At 33.4% G+C, this 27,653-nt stretch overlaps 3 protein-coding genes across 11 annotated transcripts in view; 1 reads left to right on the plus strand and 2 right to left on the minus strand.

Moving 5' to 3' along the window:
• LOC128859097 (sex-lethal homolog) overlaps positions 1-18,268 on the minus strand; it is an 82,788-nt gene extending 64,520 nt beyond the window's left edge. The window contains exons 1-2 of one of the 3 annotated variants that reach the window (XM_054095813.1): positions 17,983-18,268; positions 16,758-16,883 (exon numbers count right to left, since the gene is read on the minus strand). In XM_054095813.1, the coding sequence (XP_053951788.1) occupies positions 16,758-16,819 (62 nt within the window). In that variant the 5' untranslated portion in view covers positions 16,820-16,883; positions 17,983-18,268. Of the gene's footprint in view, positions 1-16,757; positions 16,884-17,969 lie in introns of all 3 variants that reach the window. The other 2 variants (XM_054095814.1, XM_054095815.1) reach the window with 2 other exon arrangements.
• A 1,077-nt stretch (positions 18,269-19,345) lies between these two features.
• LOC128859100 (cytochrome P450 4d2) overlaps positions 19,346-27,653 on the plus strand; it is a 41,115-nt gene continuing 32,807 nt past the window's right edge. The window contains exon 1 of the mRNA XM_054095827.1: positions 19,346-19,462. The gene's annotated coding sequence lies outside the window, so the exon portion shown is untranslated. The remainder of the gene's footprint in view (positions 19,463-27,653) is intronic.
• Positions 20,941-27,653, minus strand: part of LOC128859099 (cytochrome P450 4d2-like) — a 45,693-nt gene continuing 38,980 nt past the window's right edge. For 4 of the 7 annotated variants that reach the window (XM_054095824.1, XM_054095821.1, XM_054095820.1 and 1 more), the window contains exons 2-5: positions 22,645-22,827; positions 22,118-22,574; positions 21,503-22,044; positions 20,941-21,435 (exon numbers count right to left, since the gene is read on the minus strand). In XM_054095824.1, coding sequence (XP_053951799.1) covers positions 21,098-21,435; positions 21,503-22,044; positions 22,118-22,574; positions 22,645-22,807 — 1,500 coding nt within the window. In that variant the 5' untranslated portion in view covers positions 22,808-22,827 and the 3' untranslated portion in view covers positions 20,941-21,097. Of the gene's footprint in view, positions 21,436-21,502; positions 22,045-22,117; positions 22,575-22,644; positions 22,828-23,356; positions 23,555-23,608; positions 23,962-24,020; positions 25,008-25,079; positions 25,535-25,590; positions 25,929-27,653 lie in introns of those variants that run through there. The other 3 variants (XM_054095818.1, XM_054095823.1, XM_054095817.1) reach the window with 3 other exon arrangements.

Below are 27,653 nucleotides of genomic sequence, written 5' to 3' on the forward strand. Positions count from 1 at the left end.
ATGCGAATGGCTTGATTTTTTGTAATCATCTTGAAAACGAACAATTTCCCAAAATCAACCTTAGCACCAATCATAGTGCTAATCAAGTGCTATAGCTTTCGCCTTTTGTCAAAATAAAATAATGTTTTGGTATATGTTTTTTTTTCACTTTGAATGCGTACGAATGTCGCATTCGACATTGGAGAAATGCCCATATTGTTGAATATTACGCATCGAAAAATGCATGGATGACAGTGATTAAAATTAAATAAAAAATAAACTACTTAATATTTTTGAATAAAATAAAAAGCATTATTAAGATACATCAATGCATAACATTTAAAAATTAGTCGCATTAATATATTTCTTCAGGTTTCGCTGAAAAAAGTGTTTGATTTTTTTGCTTTGAAAGCGACTTCTGTTTTTGTCGCATGCGAATGGCTTGATTTTTTGTAATCATCTTGAAAACGAACAATTTCCCAAAATCAACCTTAGCACCAATCATAGTGCTAATCAAGTGCTATAGCTTTCGCCTTTTGTCAAAATAAAATAATGTTTTGGTATATGTTTTTTTTTCACTTTGAATGCGTACGAATGTCGCATTCGACATTGGAGAAATGCCCATATTGTTGAATATTACGCATCGAAAAATGCATGGATGACAACATATATTTTTAATGAATGGTTTTTTAAATCGTTTATACCACAGGTAAAAGACTATCAAATTGAAAATAATTTGCCCAAAAAAGCTTTATTGTTACTGGATAATGCGAAGTGTCATGGAGAGTCGCTGGTATCTGAATGTGGGCAATATAAAACTATGTTTTTACCCCCAAATTGTACTAGTATTATTCAACCCATGGATCAGAACGAGCAGAGCGATACGACTAACTAAGCTGTTTTACAAAAAAGATCTCTTGTGTGAACTGGTAAGCTCACGCTTGTGAATTGCTTCAACGATCTTGGGACAGGGTGCCCAATTCTTCTATAAAGTCTTGTTGGAAGCATATTCATTCTCAGAGGTGGGCTTCAGATGATAACATCCCTCTATCATTGTTACAACAAGAGTTGCCAGAGAATGATCGTGTTGAAGAAACAGAAGAATTTCGCACAATAACCAACTTATTTCACCGCAACAATGACGTGCATATTTCTGAAGATGAAGTTCTTAGCTGGATTATGAACTCTGAGAATACTTCGTGCAGTCTTTAATTACGAAACACGTTAAAAATCGTGAAGCTCTGCAGGTCTTAAATATTTCAATAGATTGGGCAAAGGAACGAGGTCTGCAATCAGATTACATATTAATGCTAAAAGAATTGCGGAACAAGGCTTTAGAAGCATGTGCACTGAAAGACAAGCAAAGTTACATCACTAAATATCTACTTAAAAAAAAAACGTAATATGTAAATACATACATACATATGTACATATGTATTTATAAAAATCTTTAATTTTTTCATTGTTGATTAATAAAAATAAAATAAATTTGTTTTGAAATCCTGGCTTTTGTTTTATTTTCGAATATAGTGAATTATAAGCATAATAACAGCACATCCAGTAATCCGAATATCTCGTTAATCCGAATCAGGGTATGCAATCATTAATTCGGATTAGCGAGCTGGCACTGTATTTGTTTATTATTTTTTCTATTATTATTACTTTTTTTCTATTATTATTATTTTTTTTCCTATTATTATTTCTTTTTAATTTTTCTATTATTATTACTTTTTTTTTTAATCTTTCTATTATAATTTTTTTTTTAATTTCTATGATTTTTTTTTTTTGTTTTTTATTTATTTATGGAAATGCATTTTAAAAATTTTTTTTTGATACAAATGTAAACGATTTAACTCAAAATTTGAACAATGTACAAAATTAAAAAAAAAATACTCTTAATCAAAATTTTAATTACCCAAAATTTGTTTCAAAATTCATATTTTATATAAATTTAAATGAATCCTTATAAATTTATGAATCACACATTAAGATTCGTTATACTTAAATTCAGAATGATAATATTAGTGTGCAAGCTTCGGGAAAGAAAGACGCCATTATAATTGAAGACAAATTAGTAGCTAAGCGCTTTATGTTAATGACTAGTAATGCCAGTTCTCACGGAAAGGGGGCCGTTGATGGAGTTGTAGTGTGGCAAATAATAAAATCTAAAAACGTTGTTTTACCAGATGCACAATCGTTTTATCAATGTGCACAAAACAACACAAATTGAATTAAAATGTATTTTATGCCATCTGCTCAAATTGAAAATTTGTCTCTTCATTATAAGTTGGACGAAAAATGGAAGGAAGTAAAAAATATTCCAGGTATATCCCAGTTGCATTCGTTTTGTTGCGATGGCCAACAGTTAGAAGCAGCTAGGGCGGCATATTCCATTAAAAGAACTTTATTTGACATTAGTAATACTATTCTCAGTTAAGTTAGTTTCCGTTCTTTGTTTTTACATTGTATATAAGATTAATATACTTATTTTTGTTTTTCTTTATTGAAGATATTTTGTTAAGTTTATAATTTGGTTGTGAAAATAAATATATTGAATAAATTAAAAATCATTTATAATCATCTTTTGCATGTCTAACTACATAAAAAGTAAAAAAATAAACATAAAAAGTATGATGGAACAAAATGTCGGATGTGACATGTCGCGTGCGACAGTGATTAAAATTAAATAAAAAATAAACTACTTAATATTTTTGAATAAAATAAAAAGCATTATTAAGATACATCAATGCATAACATTTAAAAATTAGTCGCATTAATATATTTCTTCAGGTTTCGCTGAAAAAAGTGTTTGATTTTTTTGCTTTGAAAGCGACTTCTGTTTTTGTCGCATGCGAATGGCTTGATTTTTTGTAATCATCTTGAAAACGAACAATTTCCCAAAATCAACCTTAGCACCAATCATAGTGCTAATCAAGTGCTATAGCTTTCGCCTTTTGTCAAAATAAAATAATGTTTTGGTATATGTTTTTTTTTCACTTTGAATGCGTACGAATGTCGCATTCGACATTGGAGAAATGCCCATATTGTTGAATATTACGCATCGAAAAATGCATGGATGACAACATATATTTTTAATGAATGGTTTTTTAAATCGTTTATACCACAGGTAAAAGACTATCAAATTGAAAATAATTTGCCCAAAAAAGCTTTATTGTTACTGGATAATGCGAAGTGTCATGGAGAGTCGCTGGTATCTGAATGTGGGCAATATAAAACTATGTTTTTACCCCCAAATTGTACTAGTATTATTCAACCCATGGATCAGAACGAGCAGAGCGATACGACTAACTAAGCTGTTTTACAAAAAAGATCTCTTGTGTGAACTGGTAAGCTCACGCTTGTGAATTGCTTCAACGATCTTGGGACAGGGTGCCCAATTCTTCTATAAAGTCTTGTTGGAAGCATATTCATTCTCAGAGGTGGGCTTCAGATGATAACATCCCTCTATCATTGTTACAACAAGAGTTGCCAGAGAATGATCGTGTTGAAGAAACAGAAGAATTTCGCACAATAACCAACTTATTTCACCGCAACAATGACGTGCATATTTCTGAAGATGAAGTTCTTAGCTGGATTATGAACTCTGAGAATACTTCGTGCAGTCTTTAATTACGAAACACGTTAAAAATCGTGAAGCTCTGCAGGTCTTAAATATTTCAATAGATTGGGCAAAGGAACGAGGTCTGCAATCAGATTACATATTAATGCTAAAAGAATTGCGGAACAAGGCTTTAGAAGCATGTGCACTGAAAGACAAGCAAAGTTACATCACTAAATATCTACTTAAAAAAAAAACGTAATATGTAAATACATACATACATATGTACATATGTATTTATAAAAATCTTTAATTTTTTCATTGTTGATTAATAAAAATAAAATAAATTTGTTTTGAAATCCTGGCTTTTGTTTTATTTTCGAATATAGTGAATTATAAGCATAATAACAGCACATCCAGTAATCCGAATATCTCGTTAATCCGAATCAGGGTATGCAATCATTAATTCGGATTAGCGAGCTGGCACTGTATTTGTTTATTATTTTTTCTATTATTATTACTTTTTTTCTATTATTATTATTTTTTTTCCTATTATTATTTCTTTTTAATTTTTCTATTATTATTACTTTTTTTTTTAATCTTTCTATTATAATTTTTTTTTTAATTTCTATGATTTTTTTTTTTTGTTTTTTATTTATTTATGGAAATGCATTTTAAAAATTTTTTTTTGATACAAATGTAAACGATTTAACTCAAAATTTGAACAATGTACAAAATTAAAAAAAAAATACTCTTAATCAAAATTTTAATTACCCAAAATTTGTTTCAAAATTCATATTTTATATAAATTTAAATGAATCCTTATAAATTTATGAATCACACATTAAGATTCGTTATACTTAAATTCAGAATGATAATATTAGTGTGCAAGCTTCGGGAAAGAAAGACGCCATTATAATTGAAGACAAATTAGTAGCTAAGCGCTTTATGTTAATGACTAGTAATGCCAGTTCTCACGGAAAGGGGGCCGTTGATGGAGTTGTAGTGTGGCAAATAATAAAATCTAAAAACGTTGTTTTACCAGATGCACAATCGTTTTATCAATGTGCACAAAACAACACAAATTGAATTAAAATGTATTTTATGCCATCTGCTCAAATTGAAAATTTGTCTCTTCATTATAAGTTGGACGAAAAATGGAAGGAAGTAAAAAATATTCCAGGTATATCCCAGTTGCATTCGTTTTGTTGCGATGGCCAACAGTTAGAAGCAGCTAGGGCGGCATATTCCATTAAAAGAACTTTATTTGACATTAGTAATACTATTCTCAGTTAAGTTAGTTTCCGTTCTTTGTTTTTACATTGTATATAAGATTAATATACTTATTTTTGTTTTTCTTTATTGAAGATATTTTGTTAAGTTTATAATTTGGTTGTGAAAATAAATATATTGAATAAATTAAAAATCATTTATAATCATCTTTTGCATGTCTAACTACATAAAAAGTAAAAAAATAAACATAAAAAGTATGATGGAACAAAATGTCGGATGTGACATGTCGCGTGCGACAGTGATTAAAATTAAATAAAAAATAAACTACTTAATATTTTTGAATAAAATAAAAAGCATTATTAAGATACATCAATGCATAACATTTAAAAATTAGTCGCATTAATATATTTCTTCAGGTTTCGCTGAAAAAAGTGTTTGATTTTTTTGCTTTGAAAGCGACTTCTGTTTTTGTCGCATGCGAATGGCTTGATTTTTTGTAATCATCTTGAAAACGAACAATTTCCCAAAATCAACCTTAGCACCAATCATAGTGCTAATCAAGTGCTATAGCTTTCGCCTTTTGTCAAAATAAAATAATGTTTTGGTATATGTTTTTTTTTCACTTTGAATGCGTACGAATGTCGCATTCGACATTGGAGAAATGCCCATATTGTTGAATATTACGCATCGAAAAATGCATGGATGACAGTGATTAAAATTAAATAAAAAATAAACTACTTAATATTTTTGAATAAAATAAAAAGCATTATTAAGATACATCAATGCATAACATTTAAAAATTAGTCGCATTAATATATTTCTTCAGGTTTCGCTGAAAAAAGTGTTTGATTTTTTTGCTTTGAAAGCGACTTCTGTTTTTGTCGCATGCGAATGGCTTGATTTTTTGTAATCATCTTGAAAACGAACAATTTCCCAAAATCAACCTTAGCACCAATCATAGTGCTAATCAAGTGCTATAGCTTTCGCCTTTTGTCAAAATAAAATAATGTTTTGGTATATGTTTTTTTTTCACTTTGAATGCGTACGAATGTCGCATTCGACATTGGAGAAATGCCCATATTGTTGAATATTACGCATCGAAAAATGCATGGATGACAACATATATTTTTAATGAATGGTTTTTTAAATCGTTTATACCACAGGTAAAAGACTATCAAATTGAAAATAATTTGCCCAAAAAAGCTTTATTGTTACTGGATAATGCGAAGTGTCATGGAGAGTCGCTGGTATCTGAATGTGGGCAATATAAAACTATGTTTTTACCCCCAAATTGTACTAGTATTATTCAACCCATGGATCAGAACGAGCAGAGCGATACGACTAACTAAGCTGTTTTACAAAAAAGATCTCTTGTGTGAACTGGTAAGCTCACGCTTGTGAATTGCTTCAACGATCTTGGGACAGGGTGCCCAATTCTTCTATAAAGTCTTGTTGGAAGCATATTCATTCTCAGAGGTGGGCTTCAGATGATAACATCCCTCTATCATTGTTACAACAAGAGTTGCCAGAGAATGATCGTGTTGAAGAAACAGAAGAATTTCGCACAATAACCAACTTATTTCACCGCAACAATGACGTGCATATTTCTGAAGATGAAGTTCTTAGCTGGATTATGAACTCTGAGAATACTTCGTGCAGTCTTTAATTACGAAACACGTTAAAAATCGTGAAGCTCTGCAGGTCTTAAATATTTCAATAGATTGGGCAAAGGAACGAGGTCTGCAATCAGATTACATATTAATGCTAAAAGAATTGCGGAACAAGGCTTTAGAAGCATGTGCACTGAAAGACAAGCAAAGTTACATCACTAAATATCTACTTAAAAAAAAAACGTAATATGTAAATACATACATACATATGTACATATGTATTTATAAAAATCTTTAATTTTTTCATTGTTGATTAATAAAAATAAAATAAATTTGTTTTGAAATCCTGGCTTTTGTTTTATTTTCGAATATAGTGAATTATAAGCATAATAACAGCACATCCAGTAATCCGAATATCTCGTTAATCCGAATCAGGGTATGCAATCATTAATTCGGATTAGCGAGCTGGCACTGTATTTGTTTATTATTTTTTCTATTATTATTACTTTTTTTCTATTATTATTATTTTTTTTCCTATTATTATTTCTTTTTAATTTTTCTATTATTATTACTTTTTTTTTTAATCTTTCTATTATAATTTTTTTTTTAATTTCTATGATTTTTTTTTTTTGTTTTTTATTTATTTATGGAAATGCATTTTAAAAATTTTTTTTTGATACAAATGTAAACGATTTAACTCAAAATTTGAACAATGTACAAAATTAAAAAAAAAATACTCTTAATCAAAATTTTAATTACCCAAAATTTGTTTCAAAATTCATATTTTATATAAATTTAAATGAATCCTTATAAATTTATGAATCACACATTAAGATTCGTTATACTTAAATTCAGAATGATAATATTAGTGTGCAAGCTTCGGGAAAGAAAGACGCCATTATAATTGAAGACAAATTAGTAGCTAAGCGCTTTATGTTAATGACTAGTAATGCCAGTTCTCACGGAAAGGGGGCCGTTGATGGAGTTGTAGTGTGGCAAATAATAAAATCTAAAAACGTTGTTTTACCAGATGCACAATCGTTTTATCAATGTGCACAAAACAACACAAATTGAATTAAAATGTATTTTATGCCATCTGCTCAAATTGAAAATTTGTCTCTTCATTATAAGTTGGACGAAAAATGGAAGGAAGTAAAAAATATTCCAGGTATATCCCAGTTGCATTCGTTTTGTTGCGATGGCCAACAGTTAGAAGCAGCTAGGGCGGCATATTCCATTAAAAGAACTTTATTTGACATTAGTAATACTATTCTCAGTTAAGTTAGTTTCCGTTCTTTGTTTTTACATTGTATATAAGATTAATATACTTATTTTTGTTTTTCTTTATTGAAGATATTTTGTTAAGTTTATAATTTGGTTGTGAAAATAAATATATTGAATAAATTAAAAATCATTTATAATCATCTTTTGCATGTCTAACTACATAAAAAGTAAAAAAATAAACATAAAAAGTATGATGGAACAAAATGTCGGATGTGACATGTCGCGTGCGACAGTGATTAAAATTAAATAAAAAATAAACTACTTAATATTTTTGAATAAAATAAAAAGCATTATTAAGATACATCAATGCATAACATTTAAAAATTAGTCGCATTAATATATTTCTTCAGGTTTCGCTGAAAAAAGTGTTTGATTTTTTTGCTTTGAAAGCGACTTCTGTTTTTGTCGCATGCGAATGGCTTGATTTTTTGTAATCATCTTGAAAACGAACAATTTCCCAAAATCAACCTTAGCACCAATCATAGTGCTAATCAAGTGCTATAGCTTTCGCCTTTTGTCAAAATAAAATAATGTTTTGGTATATGTTTTTTTTTCACTTTGAATGCGTACGAATGTCGCATTCGACATTGGAGAAATGCCCATATTGTTGAATATTACGCATCGAAAAATGCATGGATGACAACATATATTTTTAATGAATGGTTTTTTAAATCGTTTATACCACAGGTAAAAGACTATCAAATTGAAAATAATTTGCCCAAAAAAGCTTTATTGTTACTGGATAATGCGAAGTGTCATGGAGAGTCGCTGGTATCTGAATGTGGGCAATATAAAACTATGTTTTTACCCCCAAATTGTACTAGTATTATTCAACCCATGGATCAGAACGAGCAGAGCGATACGACTAACTAAGCTGTTTTACAAAAAAGATCTCTTGTGTGAACTGGTAAGCTCACGCTTGTGAATTGCTTCAACGATCTTGGGACAGGGTGCCCAATTCTTCTATAAAGTCTTGTTGGAAGCATATTCATTCTCAGAGGTGGGCTTCAGATGATAACATCCCTCTATCATTGTTACAACAAGAGTTGCCAGAGAATGATCGTGTTGAAGAAACAGAAGAATTTCGCACAATAACCAACTTATTTCACCGCAACAATGACGTGCATATTTCTGAAGATGAAGTTCTTAGCTGGATTATGAACTCTGAGAATACTTCGTGCAGTCTTTAATTACGAAACACGTTAAAAATCGTGAAGCTCTGCAGGTCTTAAATATTTCAATAGATTGGGCAAAGGAACGAGGTCTGCAATCAGATTACATATTAATGCTAAAAGAATTGCGGAACAAGGCTTTAGAAGCATGTGCACTGAAAGACAAGCAAAGTTACATCACTAAATATCTACTTAAAAAAAAAACGTAATATGTAAATACATACATACATATGTACATATGTATTTATAAAAATCTTTAATTTTTTCATTGTTGATTAATAAAAATAAAATAAATTTGTTTTGAAATCCTGGCTTTTGTTTTATTTTCGAATATAGTGAATTATAAGCATAATAACAGCACATCCAGTAATCCGAATATCTCGTTAATCCGAATCAGGGTATGCAATCATTAATTCGGATTAGCGAGCTGGCACTGTATTTGTTTATTATTTTTTCTATTATTATTACTTTTTTTCTATTATTATTATTTTTTTTCCTATTATTATTTCTTTTTAATTTTTCTATTATTATTACTTTTTTTTTTAATCTTTCTATTATAATTTTTTTTTTAATTTCTATGATTTTTTTTTTTGTTTTTTATTTATTTATGGAAATGCATTTAAAAAATTTTTTTTTGATACAAATGTAAACGATTTAACTCAAAATTTGAACAATGTACAAAATTAAAAAAAAAATACTCTTAATCAAAATTTTAATTACCCAAAATTTGTTTCAAAATTCATATTTTATATAAATTTAAATGAATCCTTATAAATTTATGAATCACACATTAAGATTCGTTATACTTAAATTCCATTTAAAAAATTTTGCATAGTTTAAAAATTCGTACTTTTATGAAATTAATAAATCTTTTCTCCCAATTATAGAATTTTTCATTTCATATTATTTCCATATTTTAACTTCAGTTATTCACGGCATTTAATTATAATGTAAATATATATTTAAAGCCACTATGGTAGAGTAAACAAAAACACAAGCAGCCACATTTAAATAATTTTGCGAACGACGCAATACGCATACGCAACACCGAAGCAAAAACGTGTAAATTTGCAAGCACCGTTATTTTATCTGTTGTTATTTGCGTGTTCAGACGGCAACGACGCAGCATGAGCGAAGACTGTGTGCCGTTTCCACGGCAGTCGGTTCTACGTTACCGAAACGACCCGGATTTATATCCGGCCAAGGATTGCCACTCGAGCAGTATTCCCCGTATGTAAGTATGGGGAATGTTTATGCTGCTACAACAACAACAACTGTGTTGATTTTTTTCACAACAAAAAACCGCTGTCATGACCCGGTGGCGTCAGCCAAACTGCCGATTCTTTCAAATTCGCTGATAACCGGTTAACGGTCTGATCTTGGCCACACGTTCTGAATTCTTTTCACCATGAAATTACGTAAGTGCCCCGTAAATAGTAAAAAAGAGGTTAAATGGAAAAATACATATATCCCTCGATGTTACAAAAAACTTGGTACGGTCTTTGACAAGGAGACCATAGAAGACCAAGAAAATAGCCTTTAAGTTAGTTCTGATTGCAACGAGATAATACATAACCCTTTACAAGTTTGTACAAGTTTTTTTTTTTTAATTTTTTAGTTCACTATACATACATAAATATATTTCAATAGGAGGGAAAATTAGGGGAGCAAACTTGTTCTAACTTGTCAGATAAAAATCGCATGGATAGAAAATTTACATATAAAAATGCATAAAATGTGTAAATGTTTTAAAATTGTAATGTAAAAAAGCTACGCATTATATGTATGATAAATTTATATGTACTACATATGTATGTGTGTAAGTTTTATTTTATTTGTACAACAATTACCGGTACATAGTAGCTGCGGTTTTCCTTATAGCCCGCTGCACGTTTTCGAATTTATCCAAAAATTATTTATATTGTTTGTATATTTCACAATATATTCAATGTGACTTTTCGTCGTTTGTGTTTGTTGTTGCCGTTGACGTTAAAAATTTAATTGTTGACCTTATGGATTTGTGAATTTGCAGTTTCTATTATTTCATTTGAGTTTTTATGCTGTTTGTGGTAATTCCTTTTTTTTATTGTTATAGTTGTTTTTGCTGCGGTTGTGAATTTTCATATGCACTATTAAATTATTTATTAAGTTCACACTTCTTGCTACTCGTGTGTTTGTTTCAAAAACTTGAATGAATCAAGAGAAATTTATATGAAAAGAATAATTATTTGAGTTTATTTTGTTTCACTTGATTTTGTGACGAAATTTTTATTTTTTTTTAATTAATTGAGTGAGTGGGTATGGTTAAATTGTGGCGGAGGCATACGTAAAATTTTATAAAAATAATAAATTGTTTTTTAAATCCTTTATTATATTTAATATTGCCAAGTTAAAAAAATCATTTTTTAAAGAATCCTTGATTAAAAAAAGGAAGATCCTAAGTAATTTAATTTAATTTTGCTTTTGAATTAAATTTTTGTGTTCACAATTTGCTATTATCGCTTAAATTTGTATGGCCACTGCAAAGCATACATTGTCAATGTTAATTTATTTCACCTTGCCACGTCATTTTTCATACTCTTATACCTCTACTAACACCTGAACAATTCCGACTAGTTTTTCTGAAAGGTTCAGCTGCATGATGGCCGTCAGTTCTTAAAAGGTCAAAACACCTACACTTATCATATGCTGTCATTCTCATTAACAGCTAAAGGGAAATAAACGGCAGGCACGCATTGAAGGAAATTAAATAAGGTTGTCTCAAAAAGTAGAGTTTGTATTGCGGCGAAAATAACAAAAAAAAGGAAGGGAAGAGGGGTTAATTATATGCGACACAATTGCGAGGAATGTTAATGATGCTTAATTATCAAATTAAAATGTGATAAAAGTATTATCGCGAATGAGTAAAAGTCACAATGTGTGATGGTAATGGCAAAAATTTAATGCTTTTAAATTAAATTCAATTTACTTAAATAAGAATAGATTAATTTCTTCTTCTTAACGATAGAATATGAACGATATACATAATTAGGAAGTCATAGGGATGCCTGAAATATTTACAACTGCAGTGTTGTCAATTTTTGCTACTTTGTTCTCGACGATCACAGCTAATGTTAAGCGATATCGGACAAGATTCGTTTGCTGAAAACTTATCTTTTCGAAATTCTTGTCCTTTAAGATATGTTAAAGAAACATGTGCTGACATGACTTGCTCAGACACCTACTGCAAAAGATTTCCATTCTCTTGGCCTAAAGGTATACAGTAATTAAGACTCAATTTCAGTTAAATGGCACCGAAACTAGTTGTTCGTCTGAAATAATCTAAAAACAACTAAAATATGTGCTTATACCTAAAACGGTAAAAGATGAGATATTTCGTAAATAGCGCAAACGGAAATTAATAGAAAAAAACACAAATAAACTATGTGCAAAAAAAACATAGTGCAACTATTTTAACAAGCAAGGAAATCAAGGAAAATGCGGTCAAAAGCATAGAAAGCCAGAGGAGGTAGATACAAATAATTGTAAAAAGCATCAGTGGTGCACCATATTACACTTGGCCAAAGCATAAGCATTGCAAGCGTTCAAGAGCGACTACTACGAGTATAACTCTAGCTAAAGAAATATGTAACTGCAATTGCAACAACAGGCAGGAATGGCGAACCAAAACCACAGCAACAGCAGCTGCCAAGCAGTTATGTGGCATACTCGGTGCACCATTGTTGTAGTAAGATCTTGTGCAACGATTCTTGCACGAAATGTATAACAAATCATAACATATACATACATATTTTTGGTGAGCACTTGAACACACAACTTAATACGGAAAAAAATTAAATTAATACAAAAATTTAGCAGCTAAAAAGGAATACACAAAATAGGTTTAGAAGTGTGTTACAATGCTGCAGACAATTGTGATGCCATTTACAAGTTGTGCGGCACTGAACGCATAAGAAAACCACAAACAATGCACTACGCAGCCACCGACTGACCGACCATATAACAAATAGTGCGAATTGTAAAGCAAATTTATGAGACCCTTTATTCCGCCTAGGAACCACGGGAAATGTATATACATATACGTATATGTCAAGGAGTTTTAAAATTACTAGAATTTATTTGCTTAAGCTTGATAACAGGCAGCTGTATTTATGCCAAATAGAACAACTAAAAAATTTTAGGTGTAAAACTAAGCACAGTTCATGAGAAAAATTAACTTAGCTGGGATATATATATATATATATATAATTGGCGCGTAAACCCTTTTTGGGTGTTTGGCCGAGCTCCTCCTCCTATTTGTGGTGTGCGTCTTGATGTTGTTCCACAAATGGAGGGGCTTACAGTCTCAAGCCGATTCCGAACGGCAGATATTTTTATGAGGAGCTTTTTCATGGCAGAAATACACTCGGAGGTTTGCCATTGCCTGCCGAGGGGCGACCGCTATTAGAAAAATGTTTTTCTTAAAAATTTCATCCCTCGTTTTTTGCCATTACTATACGCATTAAATTTTAGTACTCAACCCTCTGAAGTGCCAATACTTAACTGCCCCGCTGCAGTGCATATACAGTAGAAGCTTGATAAGTGCAATACCGATAGCTGCAATTTCGCGGAAAGTACAATTCGATTTTGAGTCCATAGAAAACTCGAAAAGAGCAATAAAAAATTGCAATTTTCGGGCGCAAAAGAATTCTTGTTCGAAGAAATTTTTTACTTAATACGGCAATGTATTTGCGTTCATCACGCGCGAAGACACAGCTTTATAGCTATGCACAGTTATGGTTCTCGGAATTATTGCGACCAAAAACACTGTTCTCACGCTTTGTGATTTTTGATTTTTACAAATAACTGTAAAATTGTAGCGCTGATATCATAAAATATGGCATCGAATCGTTTGTGACATTCAACACGCGTTAGTTTCAAGCTGGTTCTTGAGAGTAAAACAATCGTTCGGAGTTTGAATCATTTTTTTTTTTGCTTTCATCAAATAAAATCATGGGAAAAGTGAAAAAGAATCTACATTTTCTTACATTGAAAGAAAGAGATGAGATTCTCCAAAAAATTGTTAAACAACGAGATCTTGCATTCGAATACAAAGTTGATTGCGCAATGATTTGCCGAATAAAAAAACAATCCCGTTCATTAAAAGAAAATGCATACAATTCATTTTCCCTTGGAAATAAACGGAAAACTTTGCGGTTTGGCAATCATCCAGAGCTCGAGAAGCGTTTGTACCAGTTTTTCATGAATCAGCGGCGACGAAATGCTCCTGTTTCTAGCTTGATATTGAAAAGCAAAGCATTAAAAATATTTGACGAAATAAAAAAGGATTTAGAACAATTCAATGCAAGTGATGGATGGTTTTCGCGATTCAAGAAATGCTTCGGACTTCGCTATTTGACTGTGACTGGTGAATCATTATCTTGTGATCCAGAAGCCATTGAGCCATTTAAGGAAAAATTGACGGCGAAAATCGCTGAAAAAGGATATGTAACATCACAAATATATAATGCTGATGAAACGGGGCTCTTTTGGAAACTTTTGCCAAATAAAACCTACGTTTCGAATGATGAAAAGAGTGCTCCAGGCAACAAAGTTTCAAAAGATCGAATCAGTGTTCTTTTGTGTGCAAATGGTGATGGCAGCCACAAAATAAAACCATTAACGATCGGCAAATCTATGAATCCGCGTTGTTTTAAAAATTTTCGCCTACCGGTGAATTATGCTAGCAACAAGACTGCTTGGATGACGCGGGATATTTTCAAAAAGTGGTTCTTTGATAATTTTGTCGAAGAAGTGAAAAAATTCGCCAAAGAAATTGATGTTCCACCCAAAGCATTACTCTCGCTGGATCAAGCCCCATCTCATCCGCCCGAAGAAGAATTATTTTGTGGTGATATCGAAGTGATGTATTTTCCTGCCAATTGCACAGCGATTTTACAGCCAATGGATCAAGGTGTTATTAACTTGACAAAAATTCAATACAAAACATTGCTAATGGAAACCATAATTAGTGAAAAAGATTCTTCATTACATGAACTATTGAAGAAAATTGATTTGAAAACCGCCGTGATCATGTTGAGCCAAGCATGGGGGAAATATCTCCCTGAAACGATCGCTAAATGCTGGAAAAGCGTATTGGATACAAGCCCAACAGTTGACGCGATTATTGAATCTAATCCAGACGATATGCCATTGGATATCGAAATTGACGACCCCCTTCTTGTTGGAGGATTACAACGGTTAAATGAGATGGTCGAAAACTATGTGGGTGAAGCAGACACAGATGAAATCCGCAATTGGGTTTTGGAATTAGGAATAGATGAAGGTGATAGTGAAGCCAATGAACCCGAAGATACTACTCAAGAAGAAACAACCGAAAAAGTCCAGCATGAATCGATTTTTGGCTGTGTCAATACAATTTTGAAATGGGGTGAACAGAACGATGTACTGTCATTCAATCAGATCGCTTGCTTGCATGATATCCGATCAAAAGCATTTGAAAAGTGTTACGATAAAACGCAATCGAAAATAACAAAGTTTTTCCAAAAAAAATAATTGAATTTTGGAGCACACACTCATACGTCCTTCCGCATTGATCTCTTTGTATTAATTTCAATAAATATGTGTTCATTTTTCTTGAATATCGTCCTTTTGAGCTCATTAATTGCATTGAACAGAGTTAAAATATTTTTCCCTAGGTATTCCTCGATCCACAGGACAAATTCGCAAAAGTGCAATTTTTCGCTAAGTGCAATCATTGCTGAAATTTTCCAATTGTACTTATCGGGCTTCTACTGTATCTGCACTTATGCTTTCACATACCTACTTACATATGGTATTTGCTTTTCCAATTGTACTTATCGGGCTTCTACTGTATCTGCACTTATGCTTTCACATACTTACTTACATATGGTATTATGCAGAAATATTCAGTATCATATGGAAAAAAGCTAAATTCCACAACAGCTACTTTGGCAAAATTTCAATAGAAATTTCCATATGTGCAAAACTATGCCGATGCAAAAATACAGAAAAAAGCAGTTGCAAGAAAATCAATACTTAAGAATAAATATTAAAATGCATAGTAAAAAATAATAACAGTGCCAACAAAATAAAAAAAATACAATAACACAGAATGCACACAATGGATCGCTAACAGGTAGTGCACATGGCTGCTGATAAAAAGAAGACGCAGTAGCATGACCAAGAAAAGTAGCATAGGAAATGCCAAAAAAAAAAAAAAAAAAAAAAAAAAAAAAAAAAAACATAACAAAACGCAACCATAGATTGCAATGCATTGATTACTCTTATGGGTTGTTTTAACTTTCGACCGAGCAAATTGGCGGGGTATTTACGTATTGACAGTTTATCACTGTTGTTAGGTTATATATAGCCATATTTAACCCTGGAATTATGTACAACTTTTGGGTAACTAATTCTGGTTAGACGTTTTTGAAGTAGTGTGCTTAAAGAAAGTTACTTTAAAAACTTTCAGAATTTTAGACGATATCAATGCCATTTAATGTCGAAGTTGAATATAAATCATGAAAGCTGCCTCTGCTCCAAATTAGAATTACTTTTGTGAAGTATTTAATGTTTAAATCGGTTTTTTACTTAATTCATTTCTAGTTTGTAACATTATTTCAGAAGTGGTGATTCCTTATATAAGTATATATAATTTGCAATTACACCCTAATATCCTTGGTATGTACACCCTATATGTAAATATAAATGTTTATTATATTGACCGTTAAGCATGAAATCTCTAAATATGCCTGTATTTTATAGAACTTTGTACACATATTAATATTAGTCAAATTCTGATCATTTCGTATTAAAAGTCTTTTTCTAACTGCTTACTTTAGGTACATACATATAAATACTTATATAAAATAATAATGAAAATATGTGCATAAATACCTCGGTCTATAACCATTGTATCCATATGGCGCGTGGCCACCATTATTCATATTTCCATACATTAGTACTTAAAAAGCTGTTTTCAGCGCAGCTAATGAAATCCAGCGAAATTAAGTTTTGTAAAAACTGAAAAACAAAAAAACACAAAAATGAGTATGGAGAATTAAAAAACGTCGCTGTATGTGGCACACGTATTAAATAAAATATATAATAATGCAAAAACTTATTCAATTACGATTTGATATACTTTTGTCGTAAGCGAAAGAAAAATGATGTTTATGTATTTGCAAAACAAATTCAAACAAAATTTGTGTCCATAAATAACCCGTTCCCTGCTATAATTTGCAATTTTTGGCTCATATCTAAAGGTCAATCACCTTACTGTCTCGAATATTTAAGGTTAGATCTGGCAAATAGCTCTAGTGTGTCGTGCAAGTCATGAAACTACTGATCTTTGTAATTCCTACACACGCTTTCAGCCACACTAAACCGGGTAGTAAGGCCAAATCAATCCAATAGCCTGCAACATGATAACTTTTCTACTACATACGTTACCCCGCAGCCTCTAATATATCCGAAAATATTTCATTCCTCAAAATTGTGAATCGTAATTTTTTTTTTTTTTTTCTTGTAATACTTTACACAAACAATTACAATGCCAAGGTGCACATTTTACCGGAGTACATACTCCTCCATTCAATTGGCGAACTACTTTTCGCTGCTTTTGACTCGTTTATCGGACTCGTTGCTGCTGCGTCGTGCGTAGCAGTAGCAGCGCGGAAACTGCGAAGGCGAAGCAAAATCTTTCCGCATAAAATTTTTAGTTTCCATTCTCTAATGTGAACACTTAATTTAATGATACTATAAAAAGAGCTACCTTCCAATAATCTAATTAAAAAAAATTTTAAAACATGTATCACAAAGTACAACTGCCGGGCCATCAGCCAGCGTCTCACGGCCGCTGCTCGCGTTCGCCGCATACATTTCGGGCGCCATGCGACTATACCGATACCACATACAACCAGCGCCATTTTACTTTAGCGCAAAAAAAAATTTACCAAATACTAATATTACAAGTGCACAGAAAAACGTGCCACATTAGAAATAGGTCCCCACACTCAGGATGTCGTAGTATACAGAAATACGCCAATACGTTAGTGTAACTTTAATTAAAACAAGCCAAATTCTTCTCCGCACTAGAAAAAAAATTACCAAGAATATTTACTTTTATACACCGCAGCTGCACCAAAAACTTTTTCACACCAAGCACAGAAATTTGCACTTTTTAATTGTTTCGTTTCTTGCAACTGTGTGCCTGTACTGCTGCTTTACTACTGTAGCTATTGTTTTGTAATTTTATCTAGTTTTTGCACTTTCTTGTGAGTTTTTTCTAGGTTGCTGTTTCACCAAAATAGAGAAAATTTCGCGCGTCAATTTTATGAAATTTTTCTCACAGCCGTCAAATGGGAACTGACATGGACGCAGCCAACTGCGAAAATGTTACTCGAAAAATTTCCTCACGTTTACATGAGTGTGTGCGAAAACGAGATGACTAGGTGCCTGCTGCAGCAATTTTTGGGGTTATTTATTTAGCGTTTGAAAATACAGTGCTGCCAGTATTTAATAGGATTGACAACATGATTGATTGAATAAAAAATAAGAAGGATTGAAATAGGTAAAACTCTGCCGCATATGAAATTACACACAACCAAAGCGAAGACAAGGTCGTTTGGAGAAATTTGTGTTAATATATATGGGTCAGGAATTGAGCAAGTCAGCCTGAATTATAAGCTGATAGTTTGTACGAAAGCGAGCAATATTGAAAAAAATTCGAGCACAATTTACAATTCAATACAACTGTTAAATACCTTAGAAAGTCGCCTTGGTTCCAAAATTGATCCGTGTGGTATTCTTAATTTAATTTTGCCATATTCAGACATATCACCATTTACTTTCATTCGTTGGTGTCTATTTTCTAAGTTATTCTATATTTGTACATTTTTTTATCAATGTCTCTCTATCAATCAAGGCGCATTCATTAAAGGTGGTGGCACTAGACCAACAACAATGTTCTGCACTTTTGATTGTCTAAGCAAAATATTGGGAGCTGACATTCTGAGTTGACAGCCACATGGACACGGCGAAAAAAATCAAATCAGCTGATTTAATAGATTCGCCTTGTTATCAATCGTCTCAAATTTCCTCTTAAAATCTAAAAAGACGCCATTTATTATTAATTTTTGTTCGTAATTCACATATTTGCGATGACCAGCAGTATGTACCCTATTGTGATCCAGTTATATGTTATCATACCCTTGCTTATTCCTAAGAAATTTGGTTATATTTTGACGGTTTTACATATAAAGGCTGGTGTAACAATTCGTCTATGTCATTGCCCGACGCCATTATCGAACAATTGTCAGCATGGGAGACCATAGTTCTAATAGCTTGCGGAACTTCGATATGTTCATAGAAGTTAAAAAGCAAAGGTGAAAGGACACCACCTTGTTTTATCCTCCTCTGTTTTGAGTTTTTTTCTCGAATGTGCCGACTACTCAAATAATTCGGGAGGGTCGTCTGTATAATATCATCTAACAGCGTGAAATGGCTGACTGTTTCGAAAGTCTTGTTGTTGTTGTAGTAGTAATAGAAGCCCCATCAGTTTAAAGTGTATCACCGGTCTTCTTCGTCTGGCTCATCTAAAGGTAGGCCCAGGAAATATGCTGTTTCGACAGGTTGTGTCCAGAGGGAGAGGGGTGTTAGATGAGTGGGTTTTAAAGCGCTGGTGAAAAGATGGTGAGTGCCGTGCGGGATGCCTTCACATGCCGGACATATGTTTGGTATGTCGGAGTCCCTTCTGGATAAGTAGGAGTTTAACCTGCTACAATATCCAGATCGTAATTGTGCCAGTGATACGCGTTTCTCACTGAGAAGCTGGAGCTCTTCATCTGCAATGGATGGTGGTTGGACTCCGTTTACAGCATTCTCTGGACGGGAGCTTATGAATGTGGTAACAGTCTCGCGGTGAATGTCGTTTAATGTCTGTCTAAACACTGTCTGGTCCTGAAAGCCTTCTTCAGGTACAGCGCTACTAATGACAGTCCTCTCGTAGGGGCTGTTTTGGTTAAGCCCGCGGTTAATTTGAGTTTTTATGGTGAGGTGTGTTGATGTGTGGCTGGATCAGGTGTTTCGTGCAAAGTGGGAGTAGGAGGGCTTCAAGAGTCTTCTGGGCAAAGGAAAGTTATAAGGCGATAAAACTCCCCTTGGTTGACGGGTTTCACAGGTTTCAGTAGTGGGGCCACTCTCCCTGCTTTCCACTTGTCAGGAATTATGAGAGTGACCATACACAAGTTGAATACCCTTGTGAGAAATCCTACTCCCAATGAACCCAGGTCCGTCAGGGCCGATGGCTTTAGGATCTTTTGCTTTATTGATGGCTACCTGAACCTCCTCACTGGAGAAAGTAAGTGGCCCGCTGTTGTTCGGCAGTTTTTGCAGCCGTCTGGATTTGTCGACCTGAGGATTATATATTAATATAAATTGACGGTTAAAAGAGCTCACGCATCTCTTCGGGTCCGACAAAGTGCAACCATTGAAGGTGATTGTCACCTTGTCGTTGTGCTTCGTCGGGTTCGACAGGGACCTTACGGTGGACCAGAGCTTACTCACATCAGTGGCGAAGTTGCAGGTCTTCAAATGCTCTTCCTAATTAGTCCGCTTGTGCTGGGTGACCAGCTGCCGAATCTTCAAATTGCGACCCCTTATTCGGAGATTACCGGGATCGGCCTGCCGTAGGTCGTTACGCTCGTTTGCTAAAACAACTGCTTCAGCTGCGATTTGATCGTACAGACCAACTACCACCATAACCCAACCTAAAGCATGAAATATAAAACTATAAAATTTTTCTACTATCGGTCGCCCCTCGGCAGGCAATGGCAAACCTCCGAGTGTATTTTTGCCAAAACTCCTCATAAAAATATCTGCCGTTCGGAGTCGGCTTGAAACTGTAGGTCCCTCCATTTGTGGAACAACATCACGACGCTCACCACAAATAGGAGGAGGAGCTCGGCCAAGCACCCAAAAAGGGTGTACGCGCCAATTATATTATATATGTATATTGTATAATTCATTTTTTCTAGTTTCCCCAATACTTTGCTTTGACAATCAAACGTACAGAACAATGTTGTTGGTCTAGTGCCATCACCTTTAATGAATGCGCCTTGGTTTTATTATACATAGCTTTCAATAATATAATGTGGGGTGTTTAACAAATATATTAGAAAAAATCGTTTTACAATAATAATAAATATAACATTTTTACACATTAAACCTATTTTTAATTACTCAGTTCTTGGTCTCAACTTAATATTGACTCCTGTGGACGAGCGTGTAACCAGATTTATGATCGGCTTTACGTCTGGCTCAGCGGGCAATATTTCGAAATTTCTCAAAATCTTACTAATTGTACTCTTCATCTCATAGACCGCAAACTTTTGACCAATACAATTCCTGGGGCCTGCACTGAAAGGCGTATAGGCAAAATGACTGATTTTTGCATCGCTTTCACTGTTAAAACGTTCCGGTTTGAATGCTTCCGGATCAGGAAAGTAATCGGGATCACGTAAAATCATAAATAGTGAAAGCGTAATGTTAGTTTTGGCAGGTAATACAATGTCGCCTATAAGAAAGATAATTTTAACTTATGTGTCTAAATTCAGGTACTTCATCTGCCTTTTTTGCCTTACCTAACTGTACGTCTTCTGTGGTCTCACGTCCGATCGACGGCACCGATGGAAACAAACGCAATGATTCTTTAATCGTACAATCCAAATATTTAAGATCATGCAGCTCAGACAGTCCAATCGTACGTGTCTTGTCTGTGCCTATAACTTCATTTATCTCCTCCACCAACTTGTTTTGAACTTCCGGATGCCGTGAGATCAGGTATAAACAAAATGATATGCCACTGGTAGTTGTGTCATGGCCCTCGAACATAAATGTATCGACCTCCTCACGAATATCCTCGTCACTTAGCGGCTTTCCATCTTGTGTGGCCTGCAGAAGTACGTCCAACAAAGCCATTCGCTTCTTATTACTGCCCACATCATCCTCGATGATTTTCTTTTCCAATGCAGCGCGACGATCTACGATTACTTTGTTTGTAAATTTATGCATAATAACTGTATTTTGAACCATTTTTTTATATTCGCTGTTGGCAACTAAACGGAAAAGCCAGTTAAGGCGCCAAGTAGGTTTCAGGAAGCGGTGTGCCATAGTGTTAGCAATGCTTCGAAGACAATTATGTTGGAATGTTGGATGAGATAGGAAAAATCTATATAAAGTTAAATCTAAAAACTTACGATGCCAGTGCGCGTACATATTCTATGTCCGGATTATCCTGCGCGTACACCTTAACACCCATCGCTGTTTCTGCTATAATATCTAACGCAGTCAAACAGACAATCGGAAATATATTGATCACTGTTGTGCCATCGGCCTGCGCCTTAAGCTTCTTTATCATAACACTGCTTTGTTGGTCGAAGATCTCCACGAATTCTTCGAGTATTTTAAAATGAAAAGTCGGCGTTATGATCTTTCTGCGCGTATGCCATTTCTTGCCCGTACTCAAGAGCAGACCACGACCCAACCAACATTCCAGAAAATCATAGGAACTACTTTTCTTAATCAGCTGTTGGCTGCTGAGTATGAACTCCATATATTTAGCATCCATTACGAAAACGGTCAGCTGATGAAGCACCCAAAAGCGATGAATTTTTCCATATTTGGCACGATTTTCATAAACTTGAGCGATGATGTCTATAAAGAGTAATGAATTAATGATGCATTTTTACAGCCATTTTTTTGTTTTGTTTGAAGCTCTACTCACTGTCTGGGCTCCAATTTCTTAAATAGAGCGCATTACCAAATATGGGCACAGTTGGAGGTCCGGGTACTTTATATTTGCTCAGGAGCTCATTACGATGCTTTTTGAAAAAGTATTCCCAAATGAAGAGAGTCGAAAGTGCGAATAAAATTAGTTCGAAAAACATTTTGGTGGACGACTGTTTAACTGTATAGCGAAAATTTAGATTGAAATTATACAAGTTTCGGTTAATATTTTTAAAAAACATTCTAGCTAAAGTTATGAGTAACGAATTATGGGATAGCGGTTATATTTATTACAGTGCGAGTCCTATTGACTTCAACCTGTATGCTTCACCTTCAACACCGTTAAGACAAATTCACATAAAGGCCGACCAAAACATGGTGTTTTACTGACCCACATAAAGAGTAGTTACGTACATCCAAGTGAATGAAAAGCGATCAATATCTCACGCATACCTCTACAGAGAGAAATATAAAATTGTGCATGCAACAACGTCTAGTGAAGCCACATAATCAAAAAAAGAGTTTCTCTCGACATCTAAACGAACGAAAAATAAACTAAGAATTTAGCGCCAGTAGAAAATATCGAAGTCCGTAGCGGACTAACCCCAACTTTCTTAGACAAATTTTCCACAGGTGTGTTTTTGAAAATTTATTTTTTGTACAGATTAATCAGATTAGTCTAATTTTGAATAATTAAATATACTATTTACCAAAGCCACGATGGCATGCTGTTCTTCGTTGATAAGTTGCCGCCGTCTTTAGTTTCAAATGTAGTATCTACTGCTGCCGGCGAAACCGACTGTTTTGTGCCAGTAGTACAATCAAGAGGAATCTTTGGTTTTCTACCTAACGAAAAATTACCGCTCTGTTTGGTGACAACTGGAATAAGATTTTCTGCTGATCGCGTTCTGTGGAAAAATTTCATTTATTTAAGTAATTTTCAGATACTATGTTTCACTTACACTCTCTTCAATACCGCCAATTTCGGTATGTTTTTCGTGTAAGTTTTTTCACCAGACGCCTCTAAGGCTGCTAAATCCTCAGTATGTGCCCTTTTCATGTGAGTACGGCAATTCGAACCATTAGTAAAAGTCTTGTCACAGAATTCACAGGAGTATGGTTTCAGACCGCTATGGAGTATTAAATGAGTTTTCAAGGTCTTTGCACGTTTAAAAGCACGCCCACAATAATCACATTTGTGGCGCATTACATCAGAATGCACAAGCATGTGACGATTCAAAGTTACGCGTGAGTTTAGTTGTAAGCCACATTCACTGCAGATATGTTTACTGGGACTATGTATCTCCATATGATTCTATAAATAACATCTCAATGAACAACATTTTACGCTTTGAATATCTATTTGTTGCTTACCTTTAGACGGGACTCATTTTTAAAAGCTTTCTTACATACTTCACATTCAAAAGGCGTAAGGTCAGTGTGTGTGAGCATATGCTCGCGAAGTGCAGCTTCAGTGCGTGTACCTTCCCCGCATTCTTCACAGATAAACGGACGAATATCTTCGTGCACAAACTTTATATGTGTGGCCACATAGTCTTTTGTTTGGAATTTTCGATCACATTGTGGACATGGAAAGATACGCTTCTCCGACAGTGGAAGGTGTGTTTTTATGTGACGATCTAGTTTAAATCTACTAACGAAGGATCTACTGCATTTAGGACATTTCAACGGTTCCAAATCCCTTCCATGTTTTTTCTTCAAATGTATACGATAGTTGCCAATGCGTTGGAACTGCATCGAGCAGTCGCCACAGAAGTATTTGGGTTCCGTTGATTCTTCCACAGAACTACGTGACCTCGTTTTGAGTTTCTTTTTAAGCTTTCTTGTACTATGCCGTTCATTATGATTATCAATCGTCTCGTCTTTATCAATCGACTCATCTTCATCTACTTTAATATTAATGTCTTCTTTACGGTTGTTTGTATAATTACCGCTTTTTACTTCGGTACTAGTGTTTTCAACTGCATCACCAAGAGGATCCTGGAATTCACTTTTGTATTCGAACTCATTGCAAAATACTCCGCTTTGCACTTCATCCGATATTATTTCACTTTTCACAATATTATCTAATGATTTTTGTACCATTATATCCGGCTCGACTAAAATATTTTCAACGGTCGATTTGGTATCCAATAAATTAAACATTGGTAACTCATTTCCAAGCAAGTTATATTTCTCTCGAAATACTTGCAAATCCAATGTTTTACGGTCTTCAGAATGTTGAATAGCATCGTACATATCTTGTACATTTCTGACATGCTCAAAAAATTTAGCCAAGGTTGAAATCAGTGAAAAGCACTGTGCACAAAGCCAATGCGGTAAATCTTCGTTCTGTTCAATCTAAACAAATAAATATTATGAAAGCCAGTATTTATTTTTAGCTTATATATTTGTTTTAAATATTATATTTACGCGAACTCGAAAGAACTCCTCTATGAAGCCAAGAAGTTTACCATGGCTACAAGTAGACATTACGGGCGCTGGTGTTTGATTATCTTCTGAGAACACATTAATGTTCCGGGTATCCTCTTTAGCGCAGAGACGACACCAAAGTTTCCATTCGTCATTACAGGTGTGGGACGTCTCAAACATACTCGACATGGAAAAAATTCTTTAAACTTATATTTGTAAATTTCACAGAACGGGCAATGTAAATCGCGTATAGAGCTGCCAGTGTTGCTGCTTCTGAATTTTTCGGGGAAATTCAGGGGCAAAAAACTTAACTGTTTCGAAGTCACGGCGTAAAGAATACAGCAGATTAAGAATGTTATCTAGAGAAATAGATTGCTCCTTGCGAGTTTGCCGTGTCGTAAGAGCCCATCAATAAACAAATGGAAGGGGAATTGCTTATTTGTGGGGAAGCAGAGTAGGCGAAAGCAATGGAAACAAACAAATACAAGAAATTATACGCACACACACATACTTTCTAGCCGCGGCGTCTTCCGCATAAAAACGCAAAAAATTTCCTTTGGAGTCTTTATATTAAGTTGTGATTTCAGAATTTAACCCACGGCACTTTGTTTTCATTAGTTTGATTAGTTTAAATCTCACAAATCACAATATTACCAAGCCATTGAATTTTCAAAGCGTATAATTTCTCCTCTTTTCGCTTGTTTGTTTTGTATTGCTGAGGGAGCTGACATCAGACTTGTCAAAATCGCGAAACATGAAGTAACTGTTTTTTAATGGCGCCACCTTAGATACTCAATTCGCCTTGAACGAAAATGAGAATATAAAAGGACTGCCAGAGTCGGAGATATTACTTGACTTTTAGCCGCCAAGTAATACCGCAACGCCTTCATAACATCGTAATAATACGTTCACATGTGCATTACCAATAAATCTAATATACATAATTAATCTACCCGTTCACACATGGCAGATTACCTGCAAAATTGACAATCAGCTGTCAATACTGTTGTAAAAGGTTTTTCTTCATAGAAATTATTTTGGTGAAATATTTCGGTGTTTTTGGTTTGTTTATTTATTATTAATGATATGAAGAAGAGATAAGCAGAAGGAATAGCTAATTTAATTGCGCAATTTTATTGCGCTGCTAATAATAAACAGTTAAAGGAAATCCGTAAACGACGTTTACTGAGGTTTCAAAAAATTATGGCAACAATACGCATTCGATATTGGATATTACATTTTATAATAAGTAATAAGAGGACACCCGTTTTTTTTCTGTTATACGAATGCATAGTTAATATCATCTAACAAACATTTTATTAGAATTATGACTATAAATCTGTTTCCTTTGCCGGCATCCATTTTATTAAGTTTTTACTTTGACGTTTTTCTTTGCACGCGTAAAAATAATGATCTATTACATAGAAGACACAGGGTTGTATGTCAAAAAATATGATTATTATCTAGGATTGTTTTATAATCTCAGATTTTGGGAGAGAAAATTTGTATGGCAAATCTCACTTTTTAATTACAGATTGGGAGTTAAACACGAAAAAGTAGATCGTCTACTTATATATGAACGTATTATAACACGATAGAAGGGCAACATGACTAATTAATTAAAATTTCCTTTTTAAATTTAACAACTTTTCAACTTCAAAATAGAATTTTTTTATTGAAGAAACAAAGGAAAAAAAAGTATTAAATCAATTATACATGCAAAATAAACATATACAAATTAAATTTCCGATATGAAATTACTTCACTTTGGCCGAAAGCAAGTGAAAAACAAAAATTACTTAATATTTTTAAGAAAATCGTACTTAGTTCACTTTGGCCGAAAGCAAGTACTTAACAAAATTTACTTAACATTTTTAAGAAAATTCTACCTTTCTACCCTAAATAAGGCATGCACAACAACGCGATTATTTGTTATTAATATTATGTAAATTTGTATGCAAATAACATCAATGGCATTTACGTTTAAATGCTAATTTGTAACTTTTATGTAAAGTTGTAGTAAGTTTAATTGCATTAAACCACTATTTTATTGGTATAATTGAAAGCATTAAATTAAATGGTACAAATAACAAATTAAATTGGTAGAATCACAAGAAACATCACTTGCTTTTTTCTCAATTATAGTAATAACAATTAAATGCAACTGGTTACTACATGCATTTACTACTTCTTTTAAAATAAGATAATTTTATTAAATTTTCCATATTTATATTTAATATCTACTTTAACTAGTTTTAATTTTGACAGAATTTTTGAGAGCGAAAGCTGCGGGTTGCCATTAAAATTAGTTTTGGTCTCAAATTCGCAAGTGTGAATGTTGTAAACACCAAATGATAAAAAAGGTTTGTACTAATATAGGGTTATTCAATAGGTGCGCTTCAACTTTTTTCCGATAGGGAGGGCGAACGACGCAATATTTTTTATTTTTCGCTTGTCATTTGTAAACTTCATTAGTATACATTTCATCATGGAACGCTACACACTTGAGCAACGATTGCAAATCGTGCAAATTTTTTATGAAAATAATCGTTCTGTTGCTGCTACTTTAAGAGC

Source organism: Anastrepha ludens, chromosome 3 (genome assembly GCF_028408465.1).
Source record: "Anastrepha ludens isolate Willacy chromosome 3, idAnaLude1.1, whole genome shotgun sequence".
Taxonomy (NCBI): Eukaryota; Metazoa; Arthropoda; class Insecta; order Diptera; family Tephritidae; genus Anastrepha; species Anastrepha ludens.